At 45.1% G+C, this 20,786-nt stretch overlaps 2 protein-coding genes across 4 annotated transcripts in view; one reads left to right on the top strand and one right to left on the bottom strand.

Moving 5' to 3' along the window:
* The window catches only part of Xpc (XPC complex subunit, DNA damage recognition and repair factor), a 26,664-nt gene extending 16,109 nt beyond the window's left edge, over positions 1–10,555 (bottom strand). For 2 of the 3 annotated variants that reach the window (XM_005364887.3, XM_026788246.1), the window contains exons 1-4: positions 10,413–10,555; positions 4,458–4,668; positions 2,430–2,539; positions 701–821 (exon numbers count right to left, since the gene is read on the bottom strand). In XM_005364887.3, coding sequence (XP_005364944.1) covers positions 701–821; positions 2,430–2,539; positions 4,458–4,668; positions 10,413–10,506 — 536 coding nt within the window. In that variant the 5' untranslated portion in view covers positions 10,507–10,555. The remainder of the gene's footprint in view (positions 1–700; positions 822–2,429; positions 2,540–4,457; positions 4,669–10,412) is intronic. The other variant, XM_026788247.1, reaches the window with a different exon arrangement.
* A 93-nt stretch (positions 10,556–10,648) lies between these two features.
* On the top strand, positions 10,649–19,181 carry Lsm3 (LSM3 homolog, U6 small nuclear RNA and mRNA degradation associated). Its single transcript, XM_005364889.3, has 4 exons — positions 10,649–10,787; positions 12,946–13,056; positions 15,631–15,726; positions 18,792–19,181. The coding sequence occupies exons 1-4, from the start codon at positions 10,767–10,769 to the stop codon at positions 18,870–18,872; spliced, it is 309 nt and encodes a 102-aa protein (XP_005364946.1). The 5' UTR covers positions 10,649–10,766; the 3' UTR covers positions 18,873–19,181.
* Positions 19,182–20,786: the final 1,605 nt, after the last annotated feature.

Raw genomic sequence — 20,786 nt, forward strand, 5'->3', positions numbered from 1 at the left:
TGTAGACCAGGCTGGTCTCGAACTCACAGAGATCTGCCTGCCTCTGCCTCCCAAGTGCTGGGATTAAAGGCGTGCGCCACCACCGCCCGGCTTATTATTATTATTTTTACTGACGCTAAATTAAAGGCATTTACATGACTGTTCTGCAAAATCTTTCACCTGGGGCCCATTGATCTGCAGGAAAACCTTGCACTTCCTGAAAGACACAATGTCTCCCTCCTCCCTGATAATAACATCAGAGTGGTCCTCAGTAGTTAGCGTGTATGCTCCATTTGCCTAGGTCATCAGAGGCTACAGAGGAACTGTGCACCTAGGAAGGGTGTGCTCCTCCACAGTGGGCGCCATCTCAGTCTTGTAGTGGTGTGTGGTAGGGAAGGTGTACCATGTCAGCCAATAGGGACTCAGGTCTTGGATCCTTCACTCACTGGTTAAGTGGCTCCTGGATTGTCACTTAAGCTCTCTGAGCCTCTTATTTATAAACCTGCTCAGAGGGTCAGGTAAACTGAGAGACAAACAAAATGCTCAGTCCTTGCCATGCACCTCCAGCTCCCACCCAGACACCCAGGTGTCTCCTTTCAGTCCTTCAGGCAAACCCAGGCTCTCCCCTGTGGCTTCAGACCACTCTTGACATGCAAAGGCTTTCTCCATGCACCTGCTGTCTACTTTCAGGACAAGAGCAAAGAAGAAGGGCCCAGCCTACCTTTTCTTACGTGCCTTCGCCTGCTCCGGTGTTTCAATTTCTATCTCCACTGCCTTCACAGGCAGGACAGACTGTGAGGTGGCAGAATTCTCTCCCATGTCCAGCACAGGCTCAGCAAGTTCTATCAACAGTAATTTTAAAAGTTAATAATAATAATTGGGACTGGAAAGATGGCTCAGTGGTTTAGAGCACTGACTGTAGAGGACCCAGGTTCAATTGCCAGCACCCACATGGTAGTTCAAACCATCTGTAATTCCAGTTCCAGGGGATTCAACACCCTCTTCTGGTCTCCACGGGCAGCAGGCACGTCGTGTACAGACATATACACAGGCAAAACACTTATACACATAAGTTAAAGTGAATAATAGCTAATACATGGAACAATATCAGGGTTCTGCTGGGAAAAAAAACAAAACCAGGAAGAGACAGGTAAGCCCCAATTGTTTATCTGATAAAACTAGAAAATTCTAAAAAAGAGGCCAGAACTTTTCAAAGCAGGCATTGCTCTACAAAGCCAAAGAGGAAAGAAGGAAAAAGAAAGTGTTAAGTATGGCAGCATATATCTATAGTTCAGCACTCAGCAGGCTGAGAACACGGGTCCTACGTCCCAGGTCAGCCTGGACTGCACAGCCAGTTCAATAGTAGAGACCTTACCTGAAAACAACAGGGCCAGGGGCTGGCAAGATGGCATGCATCCTAATGACCTGACTTTGGGCTGGATCCCACAAGGTAGTAGAAAAGGACTCATGAGAGTTGTTCTCTGAGCTACACAAACATCTCACACTCACTCACTCACACACACACACACACACACACACACACACACACACACACACACTTGAAAACAAAACAAAAAAAGGGATAGGAGTGACAGTTCTGTGGCAGAACACCTTCCTGGTATTCCTAAAGGTTTAATCTCCAGCACCAGAAGTAATTAATAAAGGTAGTACATGGTAGGGGGACTTTAGACTAATAAAAAAAAAGCTACAAATGAGTAATTTCTAATCTGGACGTAGATTAGAAAAAAAGCAAACAACAGAGCTATAAAGGGGTTTATAACAACTGAGGGTTGTTTTTCAGTTTTTGGGTGTGATGAGGTTGCTCTGCCAGATAAGACAGTGCTATCTTCTTGGGAAAAGAATGCTACAGGATTTCTAAAACTCATTTTCAAATAGTTACAGAGAGAAAGACAACATTAAATATAAAGGACCAGTTTTACAGACTTCTCTCATTGCTTGGTAAATCTGAGCCTTGTCCAAATAAAATGCCGAGGGCGCAGGCATGGCCCACAGAAGGAAGCAGGGACTAACGTTAGCTACCACTCTCACGGTGTGGACTTGGGACTAGGGCACCTGCAGACTTCCTCCTCAAATCCTGCAGCCTGACTGGGCACCATTCATCTGCAAACAGTTTACAGAACGTTGCCAGTAAAGAAACATGCCCTAGACAAGCAAAGAGCTTGCCCTCACAGCTATGCGGGGTCAGGACTGTGCAACTCTTCCCAGCTGCACACTTCCTCCAGCATTGTCTGTTTAGTTTCCTTATCAAAGTCACTCGAGGGAAAAAACACAAGCTTCCTTGCTAACCCAAGGAATTTTGTCAGAAGAAGTCCTGATTGCAACTGTATTTCTTATCTTTGTTTCAAAGAAAAATAACAAGATGGCAGCATGTGACTGGCTCCAAACAGCAAACAGACTCCAACAGTTTGGGAAACAAGATCCCACGTTACCTTCCACCTCCTCCCAGTCATCCTCACTGTCCTCATCTTCATCGCTGTCTTTGTCCACCACCTCTCTCTTTGGATGCTTCTTTGCCTTCTTGCGGTCACCTGGAGACTCCCTGTATGGATCAAAGATGCAGAGGCTCACATATCCTGGTGTCACACCCAGGATACGCAGAATCTACAGGATTTCTTCTCCTGTTGACTGCTGCAATCATATCCATGGTGATGATGGACAGCCGGCTCTCAGAGTCCTAAGCTATGCGGTGGGAAGAGCTCAAGTATAAGGTTACTCTGCTACAAAGCAAGACCTCTGTTTTTAAAACAAATCCAGAACTTATTAACTCACAATCCATGTGGGGGGAAAAATGCTGTGCCTTGAATGGTAAGGGCAAAATTAAAGCCAGAGTCACAGGAGTCTCAGAAAGCTGAGGTAACTGTACAAACATGCACATAGCTAGAGGCCAGAAGAAGAGAGTTTCACATCAGCCGAGCAGCCTGTGAACCAACTCAGAGAATGTTTTTCTACTGTTATGTAGCCCAAGGACACTGAAGCTGGCACAGCTCAAACAGGATAAGTAAGATGTGACCCATAACCAGGATCAGACTGGGCAGCTGCTAGTAGGGGAAACCAATGCAGATAAGTAGCTAGGTAGACAACATCATGCAAGGTAAACAGTTGCTAGAATGTTGACATATTTCTGCAGATTCATGTATAAATCCCGTCTGCAGTTCTGTGTAAACATTATGATACTTGGTATCAAGAGGAAAAACAGCCAAGATTTTAGCACAGGCATTTAAAATGACCTCAGTCTTGAGCTCCAATAACATTTTTGGTTTTGTTTGTTACTTTTTCTCAATGTCATGGCAACAAAATTTCTCCCATGTCAAAGAGTAGAAATACTTCTAAACTACAGGCTGGACCAGTCAACCCTCAGGTAAGAGGAAAGGGGCTACCGACTGTTTCTTGGTAGCTCTTGACCCATCTTTGTGTGGATATCCCCAGAGATGGAATTCAACACCTGAGGGGGGGGGGCAACCAGGAAGTGTATGAACTACGGAGAATCTGTCTGCTTCCCCTTGCTCTTCCGCTGGCCCACTACTGCCCTCTGCTGGAATGTAATCCCATCACGGACAGCAGGTTAGATTGATTTAGAAGCAAAGGAACCCTTCCCAGTTTTCCTCTATTCAACTGCCCATCAGCTTGCTGAGGCTGGATAATGAACTAGTCTCATGTTCACTGTCCCTCATACCGAAATACGAATATTCACCTACCACAAAGGCCCTCAGCATCTGGTAAACTACAGGCTCAGCCCCAGATGCCACAGGCCCTATGAACACAAATGAAGCTCACAGTTCTGGCTGAGACTAGAGAGGAGTGGTCACCCTAGAGGGTAGCAAACCTTGGTACACGGCATTGTTGTAACTGTCATCTGGCAGACATACCATACTCTTCAGCAGCAACAGGACACAGAGCAGAAAAGACCAAGAACTTGTGGAAACTAGAGCTGATGGCCTCAGAAAAGCATCAGAAGGGACAAAAGGACTCCAGGAAGAGGGGAACAAGAGCACAACACAGGGGACAGGGCCTGGAAGTGCAGCTCAGCGGTTAGTGCTTGCTTACAACACAGGAGGCCTCGGGTCTGATCACCCAAACTATGAAGAAATAAAATAAACAAAACTAAGGGCAGCAAAGGACAAGAATGTGCCCAATGAAGGTTCAAAGTCCAGTTAGGCAGCAGTTGCCAGTGCCAAGCACCAGGATGGCAGGAAGTCTCTTACCTCTTTATTGAATACCTATGAAGTTGAAAGAGCACTGGACCAAGAATCAGGAACCCTGAATTCTGTGCCTGAGTATGCTATTAGTTATCACTCTGTGAGCTGCCACTGAACTCACCAGAAAACTGAGATCTCCAGCTCCTGCTTGCTGGTCTGGCTCTCTCTGGAAATGCTTCTTCCCACATTCCCTCAGAGAGCGAAGGACACCTGCCATTATCCTCGACTCTCTGACGGGAACCCCATGCCTAGCTATCTCACCTGAAATCGTCCCTGTCCTCTCCATCGCTGAGGGCTTCCTCCTTCGGAGCCTTGAGATTCTTGGATTTAGCAGTGGCTTTGGTCGCTTTCTTTTTTGCAGGACCCTTTCCGGGGTCTCCTGGATCACTGCAGCCTCTCTTCCTCTTTCCTTGGGAAACTTTGGAGACAAGGCACTTCTTTGGGGGTTTCTGTTTCTCATCTTCAAAGTCATCTAGGTAACAACACAGAGCAAGAGGAGGTCGGGGAAAGGGAGGCAGTGTGACTTATGGGCAAGGGTCCCCACCACCACATCTGTCATCCATCCCCTGTTCACCATCCTGTGTCTAGGCAGCACACAGTGCTCAGCTTTCTCTATGGTCACAATAAAAACCAAAGATGAAATGCAGAGCCCGCGTACAGGAGGGAAGCGCTACCACCAAGCTACACTACCAGAAGACTTTCTTATTCTGCTTCTCCTAAAACAGCAACCTCCCTATGACTAAAACTCTGAATTCCAATCTCAAAGGAAATGTAAGAGGAAATACTGGAATCTACACCTTTGATCATCAACCACCTGCCAAGACCTAGTAGAACCTGCTACTCTCAGGGGAGACACTTCCAGCTCACAAACCTCTTTGCATCTTACTTTCACTATTCTGTTCCTGCCATATTCGAAATCGAACTTTGCTCAAAGAGCACTGCAATGTAACCTAGATGGAGCTTCTATACCAACCGCCTTAGCAGACTCGAGAGTTAGAACAGGACTGTGATGTTTTTAAACTACTTGCTATCATTACCAGTGTTTAGATACCAAAAGGTTTTCGATTTCTGAAATATCTGTATTAACTTTACAGATTGAAATGATCAATAAATCCAAAGGAGAAACAAAGCTTTCCCACAAATCTGCTTCAATGGACTTTGGGAAGTAACATTAATCAGCTTTGATTAAGGCTGGTGGTGGTGGAGCACGCCTTTAATCCTGTACCCAGGAGCAGAGGCAGGCCGATCTCTCTGAGTTTGAGGCCAGCCTTGTCTACAGAGCGAGTTCTAAGACTGCCAGAGAAACCCTGTCTCAAAAAAAGGAGAAAAAAGAAGAAGACAACTCCAAAATGGAGTGCAGAATTAAGCTGAAATATCAAATTAACCCATTCCTGTTACTCATGGTCTGTTTTGATGACTCTCTGGGCATGTATTCATATTCTCAGAAAAGGTATTTTTGCATGGACTGTAATTTAATTCAACTAAAAGTCACATTAAACAAATAATTGTTTTTATGCTAGGTAAATCACTAATTCTTGTGTCCTTTTTTTTTTTTTTTTTAAGATTTCAAAGACAGGGTCTAAAAATTCTCCTGCCTCAGCAATGTCCATGTTTTAAACACTTTGATTACAATAACGAACAAAACGCTGAGAAAACAGTTCCTGGGCACCCACAAACTTGCCCTTTGAAGGGCACAGGGGCTGCTTCTGTGTTTCAGGAAAGTGGAGGATGTAAAGGGACTAGAATTCGATGATGCTTATTGTTCCTATTTCTGTGACAAAACACCGCTGCCAAAGCAGCTCGGGGAGGAAAGGGTTTATTGGGCTACACCTCCACCAGCACTGTATGTCCCTGAAGGAAGTCAGGACAGGAACTCAAACAGGGCAGAAACCTGGAGGCCCAGGAGCTGATGGAGAGGCTATGGAGGATGCTGCTTTATGGCTTGCTCCCCATGGCTTGATTAGCTTGCTTTCTTACGGAAGGACCACTGGACAGGGAAGGCACCAACCACAGTGGGAGGGTATCAATCATTAATTAAGAAAATTCCTTACAGCTCTGTCTACAACTGGATCTAATGGAGGCATTTTTTAAAATCGAGGTTCCCTCCTCTCTGATGACTTTAGCTTGTGTCAATCTGATATAAAACCATCCAGCACACTTATAGTTATCAAATTTTCCCCAAACTCTGAATATCCTGGGGAACACAGTGGTATTTACCTATGATCCAAGCACTAAGAGAATGAGGAAGGATATTGCCAAAAGTCATAGGCCAGTCTGAGCAACAAAACAAGAACCTGTCTCAAAAAATGAACCAACCAAACCAAACCACAATACCCTGAATATCCTACCATGAAATGATTAACTCACCCTATGAAATGTAACTTTTTGTTGTTGTTGCTAAGGCAGATGTGGGGAACCCACAAGTCTACAGTAACTGTGCAGCAGACAGATCTATTGGACTATCATCGAGAAGTGTATACGTACTCTCTACTTGGACTAACCTGTTTTTACACAGCTATGGGGACATCTGTCCTTTGGATAAGCCACTGTCAATTCTGTAAAAATCTTGTGAAATTATGGCATTTCTCCCTTCTCTAGTCTCCCAGCAGTGTATAAACCTGACTTTTCCTGTAGGGCAACTGGATACCTTCCCCATACCGTCAAGCCATGGTGTGAAAAGGATTCAGTCAAGTCCTTGTTCTCATAGCCAAAAACTACATAAAAATATTTCCCCACAAACTTTCTTTACTGGCAGTCGTCACTGATAAGGAGCTTCATACAGGAGGTAATATGTCTGTTCTAACAGCAGACTCAAGAAGATGTAATCTTCCGGTCTTCTGCTCTGACTTAACAGGCAGAAAAATATTCTATATTTACCCTTTACCTTGGTTTTAACTAACATAGGATCATAACCCAGGAAATTAACTGTATTATACAGGAAAAATGCCTGAGTTGCTAAAACTAGCTTCAGAGAGAAAAATTCTCACCTGGGCACCCTGCTGCAGTCAAAAGCAGGATCCCCAGAAGAGATTCCATTTAACTCAACCAGCTAGATGCTCATGCAAATCAAGGCCGCAGGTTAGTTGCAGGGAATGTCACAGCCACGCCAAGCCTCCCCCCCCCCCAGATATAAGGTGCCTCCTCACCAGATCCACCCGTACTGCCTATGATTGTTAACTTGTCTGAAACTGAAAGCTTTGTGGAGATCACCTCTTTTTTTACCCCTTTTAACCCTTATGCCTCTATGCTTCTTTTCGCTTTCATCGTCCCCCAAGAAATAAAGAAATGTGCAGGAAAACGTGCCTAAGTCGATTAATTCAATCTACTCCTCGATCCCGCTCCCAAGCCAGTCTTCACTTATTATAGAATCCAATTCCGAACCCCGAGAGAGCGCTGAGGCTGGTACTCGGTAGCTCTCTCTCAATAGGCAGGGTCTTGCCATATAGCCTTGACTGGCCTCGAACCTATACAAACCAGTCTGGCCTCAAACTCACAGAGAACCACCTGCCTCTGCCTCCTGAGTGCTCTGACTAAATGTGCACCACCATGACTGGTTTAATTAAATCATTTTTAAGACAAAGGAAAAAAGGCATAGCAATGATGTTCATCATGAAACGTTGTTTTGGCTGAGCGTGGGAAAAGCACCGATAGCAAGGAAATGAAGGAAATGGACCACTATTCTGCGCTAGTAATCCCTAGAGGGCAGGATTAGGTGGCTTTTCCATAGTCTCTGCTGTTTATGTTTTGCATGATGCAGGGGAGTAGGGAAGTCTCTCAACACATCTCCAGAATAGTTTCCAAAATTAAAAGTTATCTAGCAGACCTAATCAGTCTCCTTGAGCTCAATGTCATTTAAGAATTACCACTGAGGCAGTTGGCCTTTAATCCCAGCACTTGGGAGGCAGAGGCAGGTGGATCTCTGTGAGTTTGAGGCCAGCCTGGTCTATAAGAACTAGTTCCAGGACAGGCTCCAAAGCTACAGAAAAACCCTGTCTCAAAACACAAAACAAAACGGTGGCTTCCTTATTGAGCTACTGAGACTTAACTTCCCAAGGCATTTAGGATGAACTCAAATTCCTTAGTTTTATCTTCAGGCCGAGGTCCCTGTCCTGCAATCACTTCAATTTCCACCACTCACCTCTTCATACTGTGTCTAGCCAGGAGTCTTTAAACATCCTGTTTTGCATAGGACGCCCCCCTTACCACTACCGGACTTCCTGTGAAGAGCTCAAAATTACAAACAGTAACCAACTACAGTACTTGGATACCAATACTGCCTCTTCCCCAGACCCATGGCAGTCTGATTAGAGCAACTATATTTACTCATCACTACATGAATTTACTTTTCTTGTTTTTCTTTCTCTCTGTTTAAATCTTGTCATGTTGACCTTATTTGCCTCCCCCAAAGAGTATCAGCATCCTAATAGCAGGGCTCTTGCCTGCTTCTTTTACTAGTACACTCCCAGTACTAACAGCAGTGGCTGGAAATCACTGAATACATAGAGAAACTAATGAATTTCCCAATGAAGACATTAACACAGAGAAAAAGAAAACATGACGAGGAGCCTGCTCAGCAGCAAGCTGGGAGACAATGTTCTTCATTCCCAACCATCAAAAGGAGCCAAGCCCCATCTTCATTTGCATGCACAGGCGTGCTCCTCACATCTGTGTAGACACTACCTGACTGGCGGACGCCACACAGCAGATAGTCAAGAAATGTTCTAAACGAGCACATGAACAAGGTGAAGCTTAAGAGTGGAGTAAGCGAGCTCCTCTGAAGTTTAGGAAATACTATTTCCTAGTAGACAATGAATGTTTTTGCAGGACAAAAGATATGGCTCAGCAGTTAAAAGCAGTTGATGCTCCTCCAAGAGGAGCCATCAATTTCCAACATCCAAAGGGGAGCTCACAACCTTTTGTAACTCCAGTTCTGGGGGATTCAACACCCCCAACTATCTAGCCGCTGCAGGCACGGGCCACACATGGTGCACAGACAGGCAGGCAAGCAAACACCCATATGCATAAAAAAATAATGTAAACTTTTTTTCAAGGATGAAAACAAGAGGAAGAAGAAAATAGGATAAGGAGGGAAATGAGCCTTGTTTTTATGACACTCACATTTTACTCAAACAATCAGAAATGAAGATCACTGAGATCTCATTCTCTAGAACGAGAGGCTGACAGGGCAGTAACTGATTCTGTGGTTGAGGGTAACTAGACACGACTACTTTAAGATGATCATGGAGTGTCTCAGACCTCAAGTAGAGAAGAAATTAGCCCCAGCAACTGTCACGAAGAACATTCTACGCTAAAGAAACACCAAAGGCCAAGCCTCCAGAACAATAAACAGTATATCTGAAGAACAGAAAGGTGGTCACTAAGAGCCAGGCGTGCTGGCATCTGTAATCCCTGTGATCAACAGGTTGAGAGGGAGAGATCCAGAACTCCAGGCCAGACTGCTGTTTAAAATAAATGGGAGGAAGTCAAAATAAGAGTATCTGGAGAGAAGACATGCTAAGTGAGGTAGATGCTATACATGGAGGGAACAAGTCCATAAAGGTTTTAGGTAAGAAGAACGAGGCATATGAGGTTTTGTTCTTGTTCTACATCATCGGGGCTGCAGTAAGGAGACCCGATGCAGAGGGGAGGCCAGAAGAGGCAACTTCACCCACTCAACAGAAGCACAACATGGACAGGATATCGAGCTATGAAATAAAAAGATTGGGGACAGATTTCGGTGATTCCAAAGCGGAACTGAACTTGCCGACGAACTGGAAGTTTAGAAGAGGAGGGTTTTAATAGATGGGTAAGTTGATTCATTGAGATGGGACAACAGGGGAAAGGGTATGTTTAAGGGAGAAACTGTAGTTTTTGCTTTGTTCAAGACCAAGGTAAGAAGCGCATCCCAAACCTGGGGCCGGACTTACAGTGGATGCAACTTGGAAAGAGATTCTCGCACTACAAGGTCTCCCTCGGTCCTAGTTTTGGTATCTCTACGGCACCGGGAAACTGCGAAGCTTTCCTGCTCGGCCCTCAACTCTTGCCAAGAGGCTGGACTTGGCCCTAGGGGGTTACGGTGGGGTCAGGGCTGACTGTGGAGGCCTTTGGGCGCCGCGCATCCGGCCGTGGAGACCTAGCCGCAGACACAGATCCGCCCCGTCGCCCGCCCTAGCCTCCGCCACCATCGTTTTGCACGCCGCAGACTCGGTCTCTCACCCGCTTCGCTCTCCTCGTGCCGGGCTGCTTTGTTGTCCTCGGCTTCCCGGCCGCGCCCCCGCCGCCTTCCACCTGCACGGCGCTTTCGAGCCATGCTGCCCAGCAGCGTCACTCCTGACTCCCGCGTAGGACTGGAGCGAGTCACTGCGTGCTCGTTCCGCCCCGAGGCGGGCCATGTCTGGCCGCGCCCCCTAACGAGGGCTGGGCCACGCCCTCCGAAGAAGCTCCGCCTCCATGTAAACTACAGGGGCGCAAAGGGACAAAAATAATACACGTCTACTTCCAGTGAGTGGAAGCCTTGCGTTTCTGAGCGCCTGATCTCGCGAGAGGTGGAAAGGGCGCAGCGTTTGAAACATGGCGGACGACGTAGATCAGGTAAGTTTCTTGAGGCGCTCGTGGAGGAAGCGCTTGCGCTTCCTGGCTCGGTTTGGTTTTTCAACGCTCACCGAGAAGTGGACCATTGCTTCCCCCCCCCCCCCCCCCGAGTAACCACGGCCTTCCGTAGCCGCGCCTGCTCCTTAAACTTGCAGGCCCAGAGCTTTTCCAACCCGCCTATCTGCCCATCGCGCTCGTCGGCGGCTTGTATCTGTAAAATGCAGACGGCTCTCGATGCCCAACAGAAAGTGTGATGTAGTAATTGCACAGGTAGTGGAGTGTGTTACGAGGGAGGCCAGATAAAAGGTGCATTTAGTTTACGAGATAGAGAAACAGGTAAAGATGTAGTATGAAGAAAACAAGCCAAGATCGGGGACACAGGACAACAGACGGGCCTACAGGCCTCTTCACCTACTCTCTCCTACTCCCTAGGAGTTTTCCGACCACAGAAATGACTTGCGCTCCCACACTCCCCCAACCCCTACTGTTTCTCTTCACAGCATGTTATTTTAAACATATATTTCTTTACTTAATGTGATTCTTCCACAACTAGAATGTAAGTTCTTTAATAGGGATGGGAGTGTGTGTGCTGGAGAGATGGTTTAGGGGTTAAGAGCACTTGTTGACCCTGGTTGGGTACCAGCACCCCCAGTGCATCTTAACTCCAGTTGCTGGGGATCTGGCCTCTGCTACAGAGCACTGTGTGCATGTGGCACACATGCATACAGGCAAAAATCTCACGTATGAGATCAAAATGAAGCTTTAAAAAAGGGTTTTTCTGTGTTTATTTTTTTCCTTAGGTTTAGAACAGTGCTGGGAGCACTCAGCAGCTCTTTGTTGAGGGAATAAACCCAATGTTCAGGGGAAGCTTCTTTGAAAAGGCAGTATTGAAAGCTGCAGGGTGAAAACGATTGACAGTGGGCGTTCTAGACTGAAGAGGGTTGTCGTGGGGATGCTTTCATTGGTTTACTACGTATTTATTTCCCTTTCTCCATACTAGAATGAGCTTCACTGAGGGGGCTGTGACTTGTGTATCGTTGTAATCCAGTGGTTGGTTGTCTTTGGTTCTTAACAAAAGCCTGCTGAACTAAGGGGAAAGGAGGGAGGAAAGAAAGTACCACTTAAGATCTAGGGTGCATGTGTAGGGGAGGTGGGGGTTGCTTATTTCCTGTCATCCAGCCTCTTATAGCTACACAGTCTGCCATCTTCAGTCAACTCTCACTGGCCCCAGGTACTCACTAGAGAAGCTTATTGAATAGCTTTAGTAACTCTTAATGGCTGGAACCATCTTTTCCACATAGCTGACTCCAAGTCATCCGGGTTCTAACCTTTGAAACTTGTCCCAGCCCTTCTTGAAGAGTAATTCGGAGCTATTATTCCTTTGAAATGACTGACCACGAAAACTAGCATTCTTAAATCTTGAAACAAGCAAGCGATTATGTTAAGTATAAGAATTGCAGGTGCTGGAGCGGTACTGGTGAGAGAGCAGGTAACAGCGCTTGCGGTTTACTAGCATGACAAACTGAGTTCAGTCCCTGGAACCCACAGAGGAGGGCTAGAACTTTAGGCTTGAATGCCATAACGCACATGCGTGCGCGCACACACACATATATACACACATATATATACACACACACACATAAAAAATCCAGAAGGGATTCACACCTGTAATCCCAACATTTGGGAGGATGAGAGAGGAGACATCAAAGGCTGTCATGGGGCATCATGTCTCTTTAAAAAAAAGTAATGAAGGTCGTCATTAATAATAAGTATTTCTTTTTTACATAAGGCCTTTAAGTCTTCTGAGGGAAAGATGTGGCCTCCCCAGTTTGCAAATGAGGAGTCTGAAACAAGATATAATACGATTTTTAATCCCTGTTCAAAAGAGCCAGATCAGAGCCTGGAGTTGAACACGGGCTGCCTGACTCCAAGTCAATTCTTTCAGCCTCTGTTCTATACTACTTGCTAGATAGGTTCATCTTGTCACCCAAATGTCATTTAAACCTAATATTAGAATTGAAGACATTGTTTTCTGCATTAGCAAATTAGTCTAAGGCATAGACAGGCTAAGTGACTTGCCTTTGGTTATCCTGCTCCCAGTGATTGAAACACCACACTGCCTCTGGCCGTCCATTACTAAGCCCTTTTCTTCCATCAGCAACAGACCACCAATACTGTAGAGGAGCCCCTGGATCTCATCAGGCTCAGTTTGGATGAGCGAATTTATGTGAAGATGAGAAACGACAGAGAGCTTCGAGGCAGATTACATGTAAGTCGGTTAAATTATCTCAAAACCAGTTGTTTCCCTGTCGTTCCTTCCTACCTCCTTACAGATTTAAGAACTGCAGCACATCCATACTGTTTTGAATAATGCAGTTTCTTTTGGGAGTTGGAAAATCTTGATAATATGAATATCCTTTATTCATTTTTAAAGTATGTTTTCCTTAGCCAGAATGTTATGAGGGAATACATGCATGCATGTGTGCATGTGTACCCGTGCTTATAGAGACCAGAACTGGGCATCAGATGCCCTGGAGCTGGAGTTACAGATATGATAAGGGTGATATGGATCCTTTGCAAGAATAGCCAATGCTCTTACCATGAGCATCTCTCCAACCCTATAGAACACTTATCTCCTTCAATTTTTTCTTCTTACTTATGAATAAACTTATTTGTTCCTTTTGTTTTAGACAAGGTCTTGCCATGCAACCCAACTAACTTTAAACTCAAGATCCTCCTGCATCCATCTCCTTAGAGCTAGGATTAAAGACATTCTTGACTACCATTCTTGGCTTTGTTCTCTGTTCTTGAAGGTTATTGGGCAGGGTGTTGGGTTTGTTGTTGTTGTTGTTGTTGTTATTGACATCTAAAACCATTTTGTTAGGGAAAAAAATTTTTTAACAGATTAGAGATACAGTAAGAGTGTTTGCCTAGCATGGGGCAAAGCCCCTAGCACTACAAAAGGTGTTAAACAGCATAGAAATCTGTAGAATTCAAAGTGAAATCCTATTCGCTATGAATGACCACTATCCAAAGTTGAGTACATAGTCTTCCAGATCTTCTCTGCATGTGTATATACTGTTTGTGTTTAAAGGGGGGGGGGTCTAGTAAGGTATGTGGCATGTGCCCATAATTCTAGTACTTAGATGACTGAGACAAGAAGATCTTTTGTTTGAGGCCAGTATAGACTACCTAGTGAAAACCTGTCTAGAAAGGCTTTATATACATATTTTTAACGCCTTTTCCACCTGATTTTTTTTTTTTTTTGGTGGAATGATTACACAGCTGCTGACTGCATAGGATTCTACGTAAGGCAGCAGTCACATTTTTCTTTTATTCCCCAGCTATAAAACTTTATTAGGCACTTTCGTATATTATTGTTTGTGTACACTTATGATTTCTGTGGAATTGGTCCTGTTAAGTGACATCATTGTGAATTTATTTTGTCTCAACTTGTTAGTTTCCTCAGGGCTATTGGTTTACAGCACAGAACTGAACAAGCCTTCTTAGATCAGGCTTAGAAACAGCCCTGTGCTGCCAGTGACAGAGCCGCTAGGCAGTTGCCCTTCATCCTCACTCTCAGAAACTGTGATAATTCCTTCCCTGGAACCTGAGGAAAAAGAACCTCGGGCTGGGAAAGAAATCGGGTCACTAATCTACAAGCTTCCTTGAGAAACAGTGGTGTCAATGTGATGAGAAAAGTGGAATGCAGCTAAAATACATGGGTCTTTGGCACATGGAATGACACCCCAGGCCAGACCATCACCTTTGACTTGGAGGCATCTTGAGCTCTTTCTTCTGTACTAAATGGCCCACCTTTCTGTTTGCTTCCTGCTCTCGGCTGAACATCTTGCTCATTTGTGTAGCTGTCAAGCAGTTCCTTCCCAACATGACTATTAGGCTATTTTTACCTTGGTATGGGCAGGCAAACCACTTAGCACTTCGTTAGAAGAACATGTAAGTGAGTTCTGAACAGGCCCCAGGAGGTCTGCCGTTTAGTAAAAGGAATAAACTTGGGAGTTTGCACTGAATACTGTGCTCCCAGTCCTTTCTGGATGAGCCAATTGAGCCCAAAGCACGTTGAGATCTGGACAGGTTATAAATGGGCAAAGTAGAGGTGGGAGAGATGGTCGCTGTGTAAAGTGTAAGGCCTGGAATTCAGATCCTCAGCACCTGTGGAAACACCAGGTGGGTATGGTGGGTGGCTTACCTGTAACCCCAGCCTCTGGAGGCAAAGATAGGATCCCTGAGCAAGTTGATTAGCTAGCTTGTCAGCAAGCTCTGTGTTCAAGTGAAAGATACGACCTGGGTACATAAGGTGGAGAGCAACTTAGGAAGACATTCAGTGGCAGCCTCTGGCGTCCACACACATGTGACCATGCACATACACATGTACACCACACTCAAGCGTGTCCACAAAAATAGGCCAATTTTTGCTCTCCCTGTATCATTTCTGTGAGGGTCACTGACATTGTCCTTGCTGGAGAGCTACAGTGCCCTCACATGTTGACAAACTTTATGTTGCTTACTATCCTTGAAGGAAGTCTGGCAAACAAAGAATTTGCTATTTTTCATAATAAACTGTTGTGAATGGTAAGACTTCCTTGGTTAACAAGTACAGTAAGTACTTAAGAAGTAATTTCAAGTTATTTTGAGTGGATTCATTTTTGATCATAAGCAGTGTTCTCACTGGGAATAGCTGTGATGACATGACAAACTAGCAGAGAGAGACTGTTATTTGCATGTAGAAGTTTTGGGTATAAGTATTAAACATGTTGCTTATAATCCACTTGCATCTTTTGAGTCCTGTTCCTTTTTGTCAAATCTCACCCTCCCACTTCAGGCTTATGATCAACATTTAAATATGATCCTGGGAGATGTGGAAGAAACTGTGACAACAATAGAGATTGATGAAGAGACGTATGAGGAGATATATAAAGTAAGTCCTGCAGGTCTTCTCTTGACAGTGTCAGAGCTCATTGTGCAGCAACTTAACACATATTTATGTGTTAACACCTACTTAGGGACTGTTGATAGAGTAGCGTAAGTAAAGCAAGGGTTTTAGAGTCACACAACCATTTTTTAACACTGATCTTAAAGACAGCTTTTATTGCCAAAGCCCTTTCCTACATGGATAGGAACATGCTGCATAACTTACAGGCAGCTCAATGGGTTAGAGAGTGTCCTTTCCAGTCAACTGAGTTGGGCTGAGCCTTGCTCAGACTACTGGGATTAAAAGCTTGTGCCACCACCCCCACCAGCCCACGAATAAAATTGTTTCTTTTCTTTTTTAAAATTTGTTTTATGATGCTGGATTGTGGTGGTGGTACTGGCACACCTTTAATCCAAGCAATCAAGAAGGAAAGGCAAGCAGATCTCTGCGAGTTTAAGGACAGCCTGGTCTACAGAACAAGTTCTAGGACAGCCAGGGCTACAAAGAGAAACCCTGTCTCGGGAGAAAAAAAGGTTGTTTTTTTTTTTTATATATGTATGGATATCTGCATATATGTCTGTGTAGTACATGCATGCCTGGTCTCTGAGGAGGCCAGAAGGGGGCATCAGATCCCTTGGAACTGTTCGTACAGTTGTGAGCCACCATGTGAGTGCTGGGTATTGAGCCTGGGTTATCTCTGGAAGAGCAGCCACTCTCTAAACTACTGAGCCATCTCTTCATCCCCTACAATAGTTGTTATATTGTGTTGTGTGTGTTTCTGCTACAGACACAGGCAAGACAGACTGTCTGCAGTCCATTTCATGCAGCAGTGTGGAGAGCAGTGCCTTGCTGTCTTGTATGTTCTCATTACCTTTGAAATGGGAAACCAAACAACAGCCTCCCCTTGGACCATTGTTTGTTTTGCCCTCTCTCAGTTGACATAACTAGTGAATAACAACATTCCCAAAACAGGAAGGACTATGGACCGCTGGGATCCCTGAGGTTTTTCCCACAGCATGCATCATTAACTCCTAAGTGACTGGATTGATACCAGCTTGCCAATAGGAAGGCAAAAAGAGTTAGCCCTGTTCTCGCTCCACCGCAGAGTATTGCTTTTGCTGATTGGTAAAGCTCTGTTATTTACCTCTAGCCCATGTTCCCTGCTGTCCATCGTGTTTACCGCCTTCTCTCACCAAACAGCCCACAGTGTGGCACACTGCCTGGCTTCTTGTGGTGATGCTGTGCTCTTTGGAGCATAACCTTCTTGCTCCTCATCATGAAGCACCAGTTCTCACGTAATTACAGACCTGCTGGAAATTGAGGAGACTGCATCGCTATCAGACACCCTGATTAACCCTCACCTGGGCTTCAGCAGGCTGCATGGTCTTTGCCTGAGGACAAGGTATTTTTACCAGGCCTTGTCCCTCTTTTTTCTTTTTCTTTTTTTTTTTTTTTTTTTTTTTTTTTGGTTGGCTTAAAAGCACCTGGCATAGTTGTTTTTGTCTGCCTGCTAACTAGCCAGTTCTTGCCTGGTCTCATCCTTGTACTTTCCTGCTGAGTGCATCTGTTACACCATGGCACTTATTAACACTCGGCTTTTCCAGCCTTTGTCCCCAGAGTCTGCAGGTTTGGGAGGCCTTTTGGCTGCTCCTAAGTTCTGCCTAACATTTTGCCAGGCAAAATGACGACTCCAGGTTGTGTTTGTTGACTGCCCAAATCTCGATCACTAAGCCTTGATGGTTGCATTCCGTTTGTGCTCACAGGAGTGCATAGAAGCAGGTGTGATGGCTGGGCACACTGGAGTCTGAGTCCCTGCCTACAGGTCAACACAGCGGCATTCTATCGACTTCTGCCTTCCTGTTCTTGAGATCTCAGACTACCCGTTGGCATTTAGAGGAAGCCCAGGCTAAAATCCAGTTGTAGCTGAGGATGTAACTCAGTAAAGCGTTTACTTAGAATGTTCAAGAGTAGCTGGTGGTGGTGACGTACAGCACCCCGGAAGCAGAGGCAAGTGGATCTCTGAGTTTTAGGCCAGCCTGGTCTTCAGAGCGTGTTCCAGGACAGCCATAGCTATACAGAGAGACCTTGTCTTGAGAAACAACAACAACAAAATATGTACAAGAGTTCAATCCCCAGTGCCCACTCCCCCCAAATCAACTCAGAACCGGATAAAGTGGCATACTTCTATAGTCACAGCATCTGGACTGGAGAGATGGCTCAGAGGCCAGGAGCACTTGCTTCTTCACAGTCTCTTTCCATAACACAGGCTGTCTTGGAAATGGACCATGAAATCAAGTTGGACTTGAACTTGAACCATTGGTGACTTACCTGCCTCACCCTTTTCCATCCTGGTATTACAATCATGAGCCACAATGTCTGACTTGTTTTTATTTTACATTTATTTATTTACTTCCTAAATTTTAAAAAAGATTTATTTATTTTTTAGTTAGTTAGTTAGTTATTATGTACACAGTATTCTACCTGCATGTACACTATAGGCCAGAAGCTAATTATGGATGGTTGTAAGCCACCATATGGTTGCTGGGAATTGAACTCAGGACCTCTGGAAGAGCAATCAGTGCTCTTAACCACTGAGCCATCTCTCCAGCCCCTATTTCCTAATTTTTATGTATCTGTGTGAATTCATGTGTGTTATGTACATATAGGAGCCATAAGAGGGCACTTAACACACAAATAAAGTAAAAATAAATCTCTAAAAAAAGTAATAGGGCTGAAGTGATGGCTCAGCTGTTAAAGGCTAGGCTCACAACCAAAAATATTAAAAGTAATAATCCCAGCACTCAAAGTTGAAGTGTGAGGATTAGAAGTTTCAGACTAACATTGAGTGAGATCCCCCCATCCCCCCCCCAAAAAAAAAAAAAAAAAACAGAAAAATGCTCTACTTTGTGTCCAGGTCTGATTGCAAAGGAACCTTGGAAGATCGTAGCAGTACGTGGGAAGAGGAGAATGGGTCTGAGTGTACAGCGATGTTCTCTGCTGCAGTCATTCAGGGAACGGGAGTGCTCAGACTGTTTGACCTTACTGTTTTTCTCTCCTGTTGTCTCTTGCAGTCAACAAAACGGAACATCCCCATGCTCTTCGTCCGGGGAGATGGTGTTGTTCTAGTTGCCCCTCCATTGAGAGTCGGCTGAGACAGAAGAAGATCCTCTGTAGGAAATGGAGACTTTGCCTCTTGAGATGTACAGAACACTCACAGAGAGAAGCTCACATGCATTCTGATATCAGAAATGACCCAAGGATCCCTCCACCCTCAAGGAAGTTCATTTCCGAGTAACTTATAGCCTCTCAGCTAAATCCCATGTTCCTTTTCTCCAGCCTCCTGTCAGTGTCGCCAGCCTCCTTGCTCTTCAGGAGTTGTTTGCCCATTGTTCTTGGAGTTACTTTCAGGTTGTTTTCTTTAAATTAAATTTGATGTCCCTTTTTTATTTTTATTTTTTTAATGTGTCTTGTGGATTCTCGAGCTTTTACTTGGTATGTGCAGCATACTCTCCCGTGTCTAAGGCGCCAAGTTTAACATGAGAAAGGAAAGTTTGGCCATTCTGGCCCCTGCCTTCATCTGAGGAAGAGCTGCATCAGCAGATCCGGGACAAGGAGGTCATTGCCAGTAGCCTCTCCTATCTTGGGGCTGTAAGAGCTCAACCCCATTGAGAACCAGGCCAGAGGGGAGGGTTCGAGTGACCTCAAACCTGCCAGAAGGACACAATACATAACTTCTGTGACCGAAGAAATTATCTTCCACTGCTGCCAGTGACAAGGACCTGATGAGGCTGAAAGCAAAGTTACTTCCATTCTGGCTTCAGCCAGCCAGCACTTCACATGAAATCACAAAAACACTTAGAGTCAATACCTTCTGCTCTAAGTAGTTACCCCACCGTGAAATGTAGATGATTGAGTTAGGGCTATGGCTCTCATGAGTTGGCTATTTGTCCTGTATGCATTAGGTCCTTAGTCCCCAGCACCACAAAAAGAAAAGTATAGACAGTCTGCACTGTGGAGGCCGTGTCTGTAAATATGTTCAGTGAGTTTGCTAATCTGCTGTCAGATGCAGTTTGCTCATGTGCTCTCAGCCAAAGTCATGTTGAAGAGGTTTTGTTTGCATTATTTATTGTACCTGTCCCTACAAGTTAGAGAAGAGAAAAACAAGTGTGGCTGAGCTGATGGGAGTTTGGTCTTCAGTGACTAGGCAGGGCAGAACCCTCCTGACAACCCCAACACTGTCCTTGGGTTTAGCTGTGCTAGGTGATGTCCTGTTCTCTGGGAAACACAGGGCATGGGATTTGGTCTGTGCCAAGTGGTGGTTCCTTGGGATCCCCCTTCCTGAGTAGTAGACAGCTTAACCAAATGCTAACAGCAATGGCCATAAATAACTTGCTGAACAACGTGCCTCAGGTAAAACCCCTCTATCATAGTCCTCTCAAGCCCTGCAGTCTTAAAAGGAGCAAACTGGAACACTTAGGTCACTCTAGTGCTGGTATGTGGCTGCAGGGTGGCTTCGTCTGACATAAGCTGAGCTTGTATGGGTGTATGGCAGAGGCCCCAGCTACAGGTACTAAACCATTGTCCAGTGTCTACCACAGCTGTGGTGTGTCTGCCCTCCTGGCCTCTTGTTCTACCTCAGGCATGCAGTGTTGTGTGTGATACTCCTTTCAGGTCTCTGCTTGGCCAGCTCCCTGATAGACTGCACTAGAACTTTGTGAAAACTTATTTTAGACACATTTCTGAAAACTAGGAATGCTAAAGTTTGATTGACTACACCCAACACAAACATCAGCTCATCTGATAATGGCAAGAAAGCAAATTATAGAGTGACTGCCTGTGTTATCAAGTTGAGGAGCAGGAGTATGAGTATGAGTATGAGTATGAGGTTGGCAGTCCCTTCAGGTCTGGTACTCAGTCCTGTACCTTGACAGCTCAATCAGATCCCTGCCACTGTCCCCCATACCAGGGCTATCTCTACCGGTCTACTGAATGACAAAGGGCTCCGAGCAACTATGTCTTAGACTTAAAGCACTCCACTGGATATCCCATGCTTGCTTCTGTAACAG

Source organism: Microtus ochrogaster, unplaced genomic scaffold (genome assembly GCF_000317375.1).
Source record: "Microtus ochrogaster isolate Prairie Vole_2 unplaced genomic scaffold, MicOch1.0 UNK1, whole genome shotgun sequence".
NCBI classification, from domain to species: Eukaryota; Metazoa; Chordata; class Mammalia; order Rodentia; family Cricetidae; genus Microtus; species Microtus ochrogaster.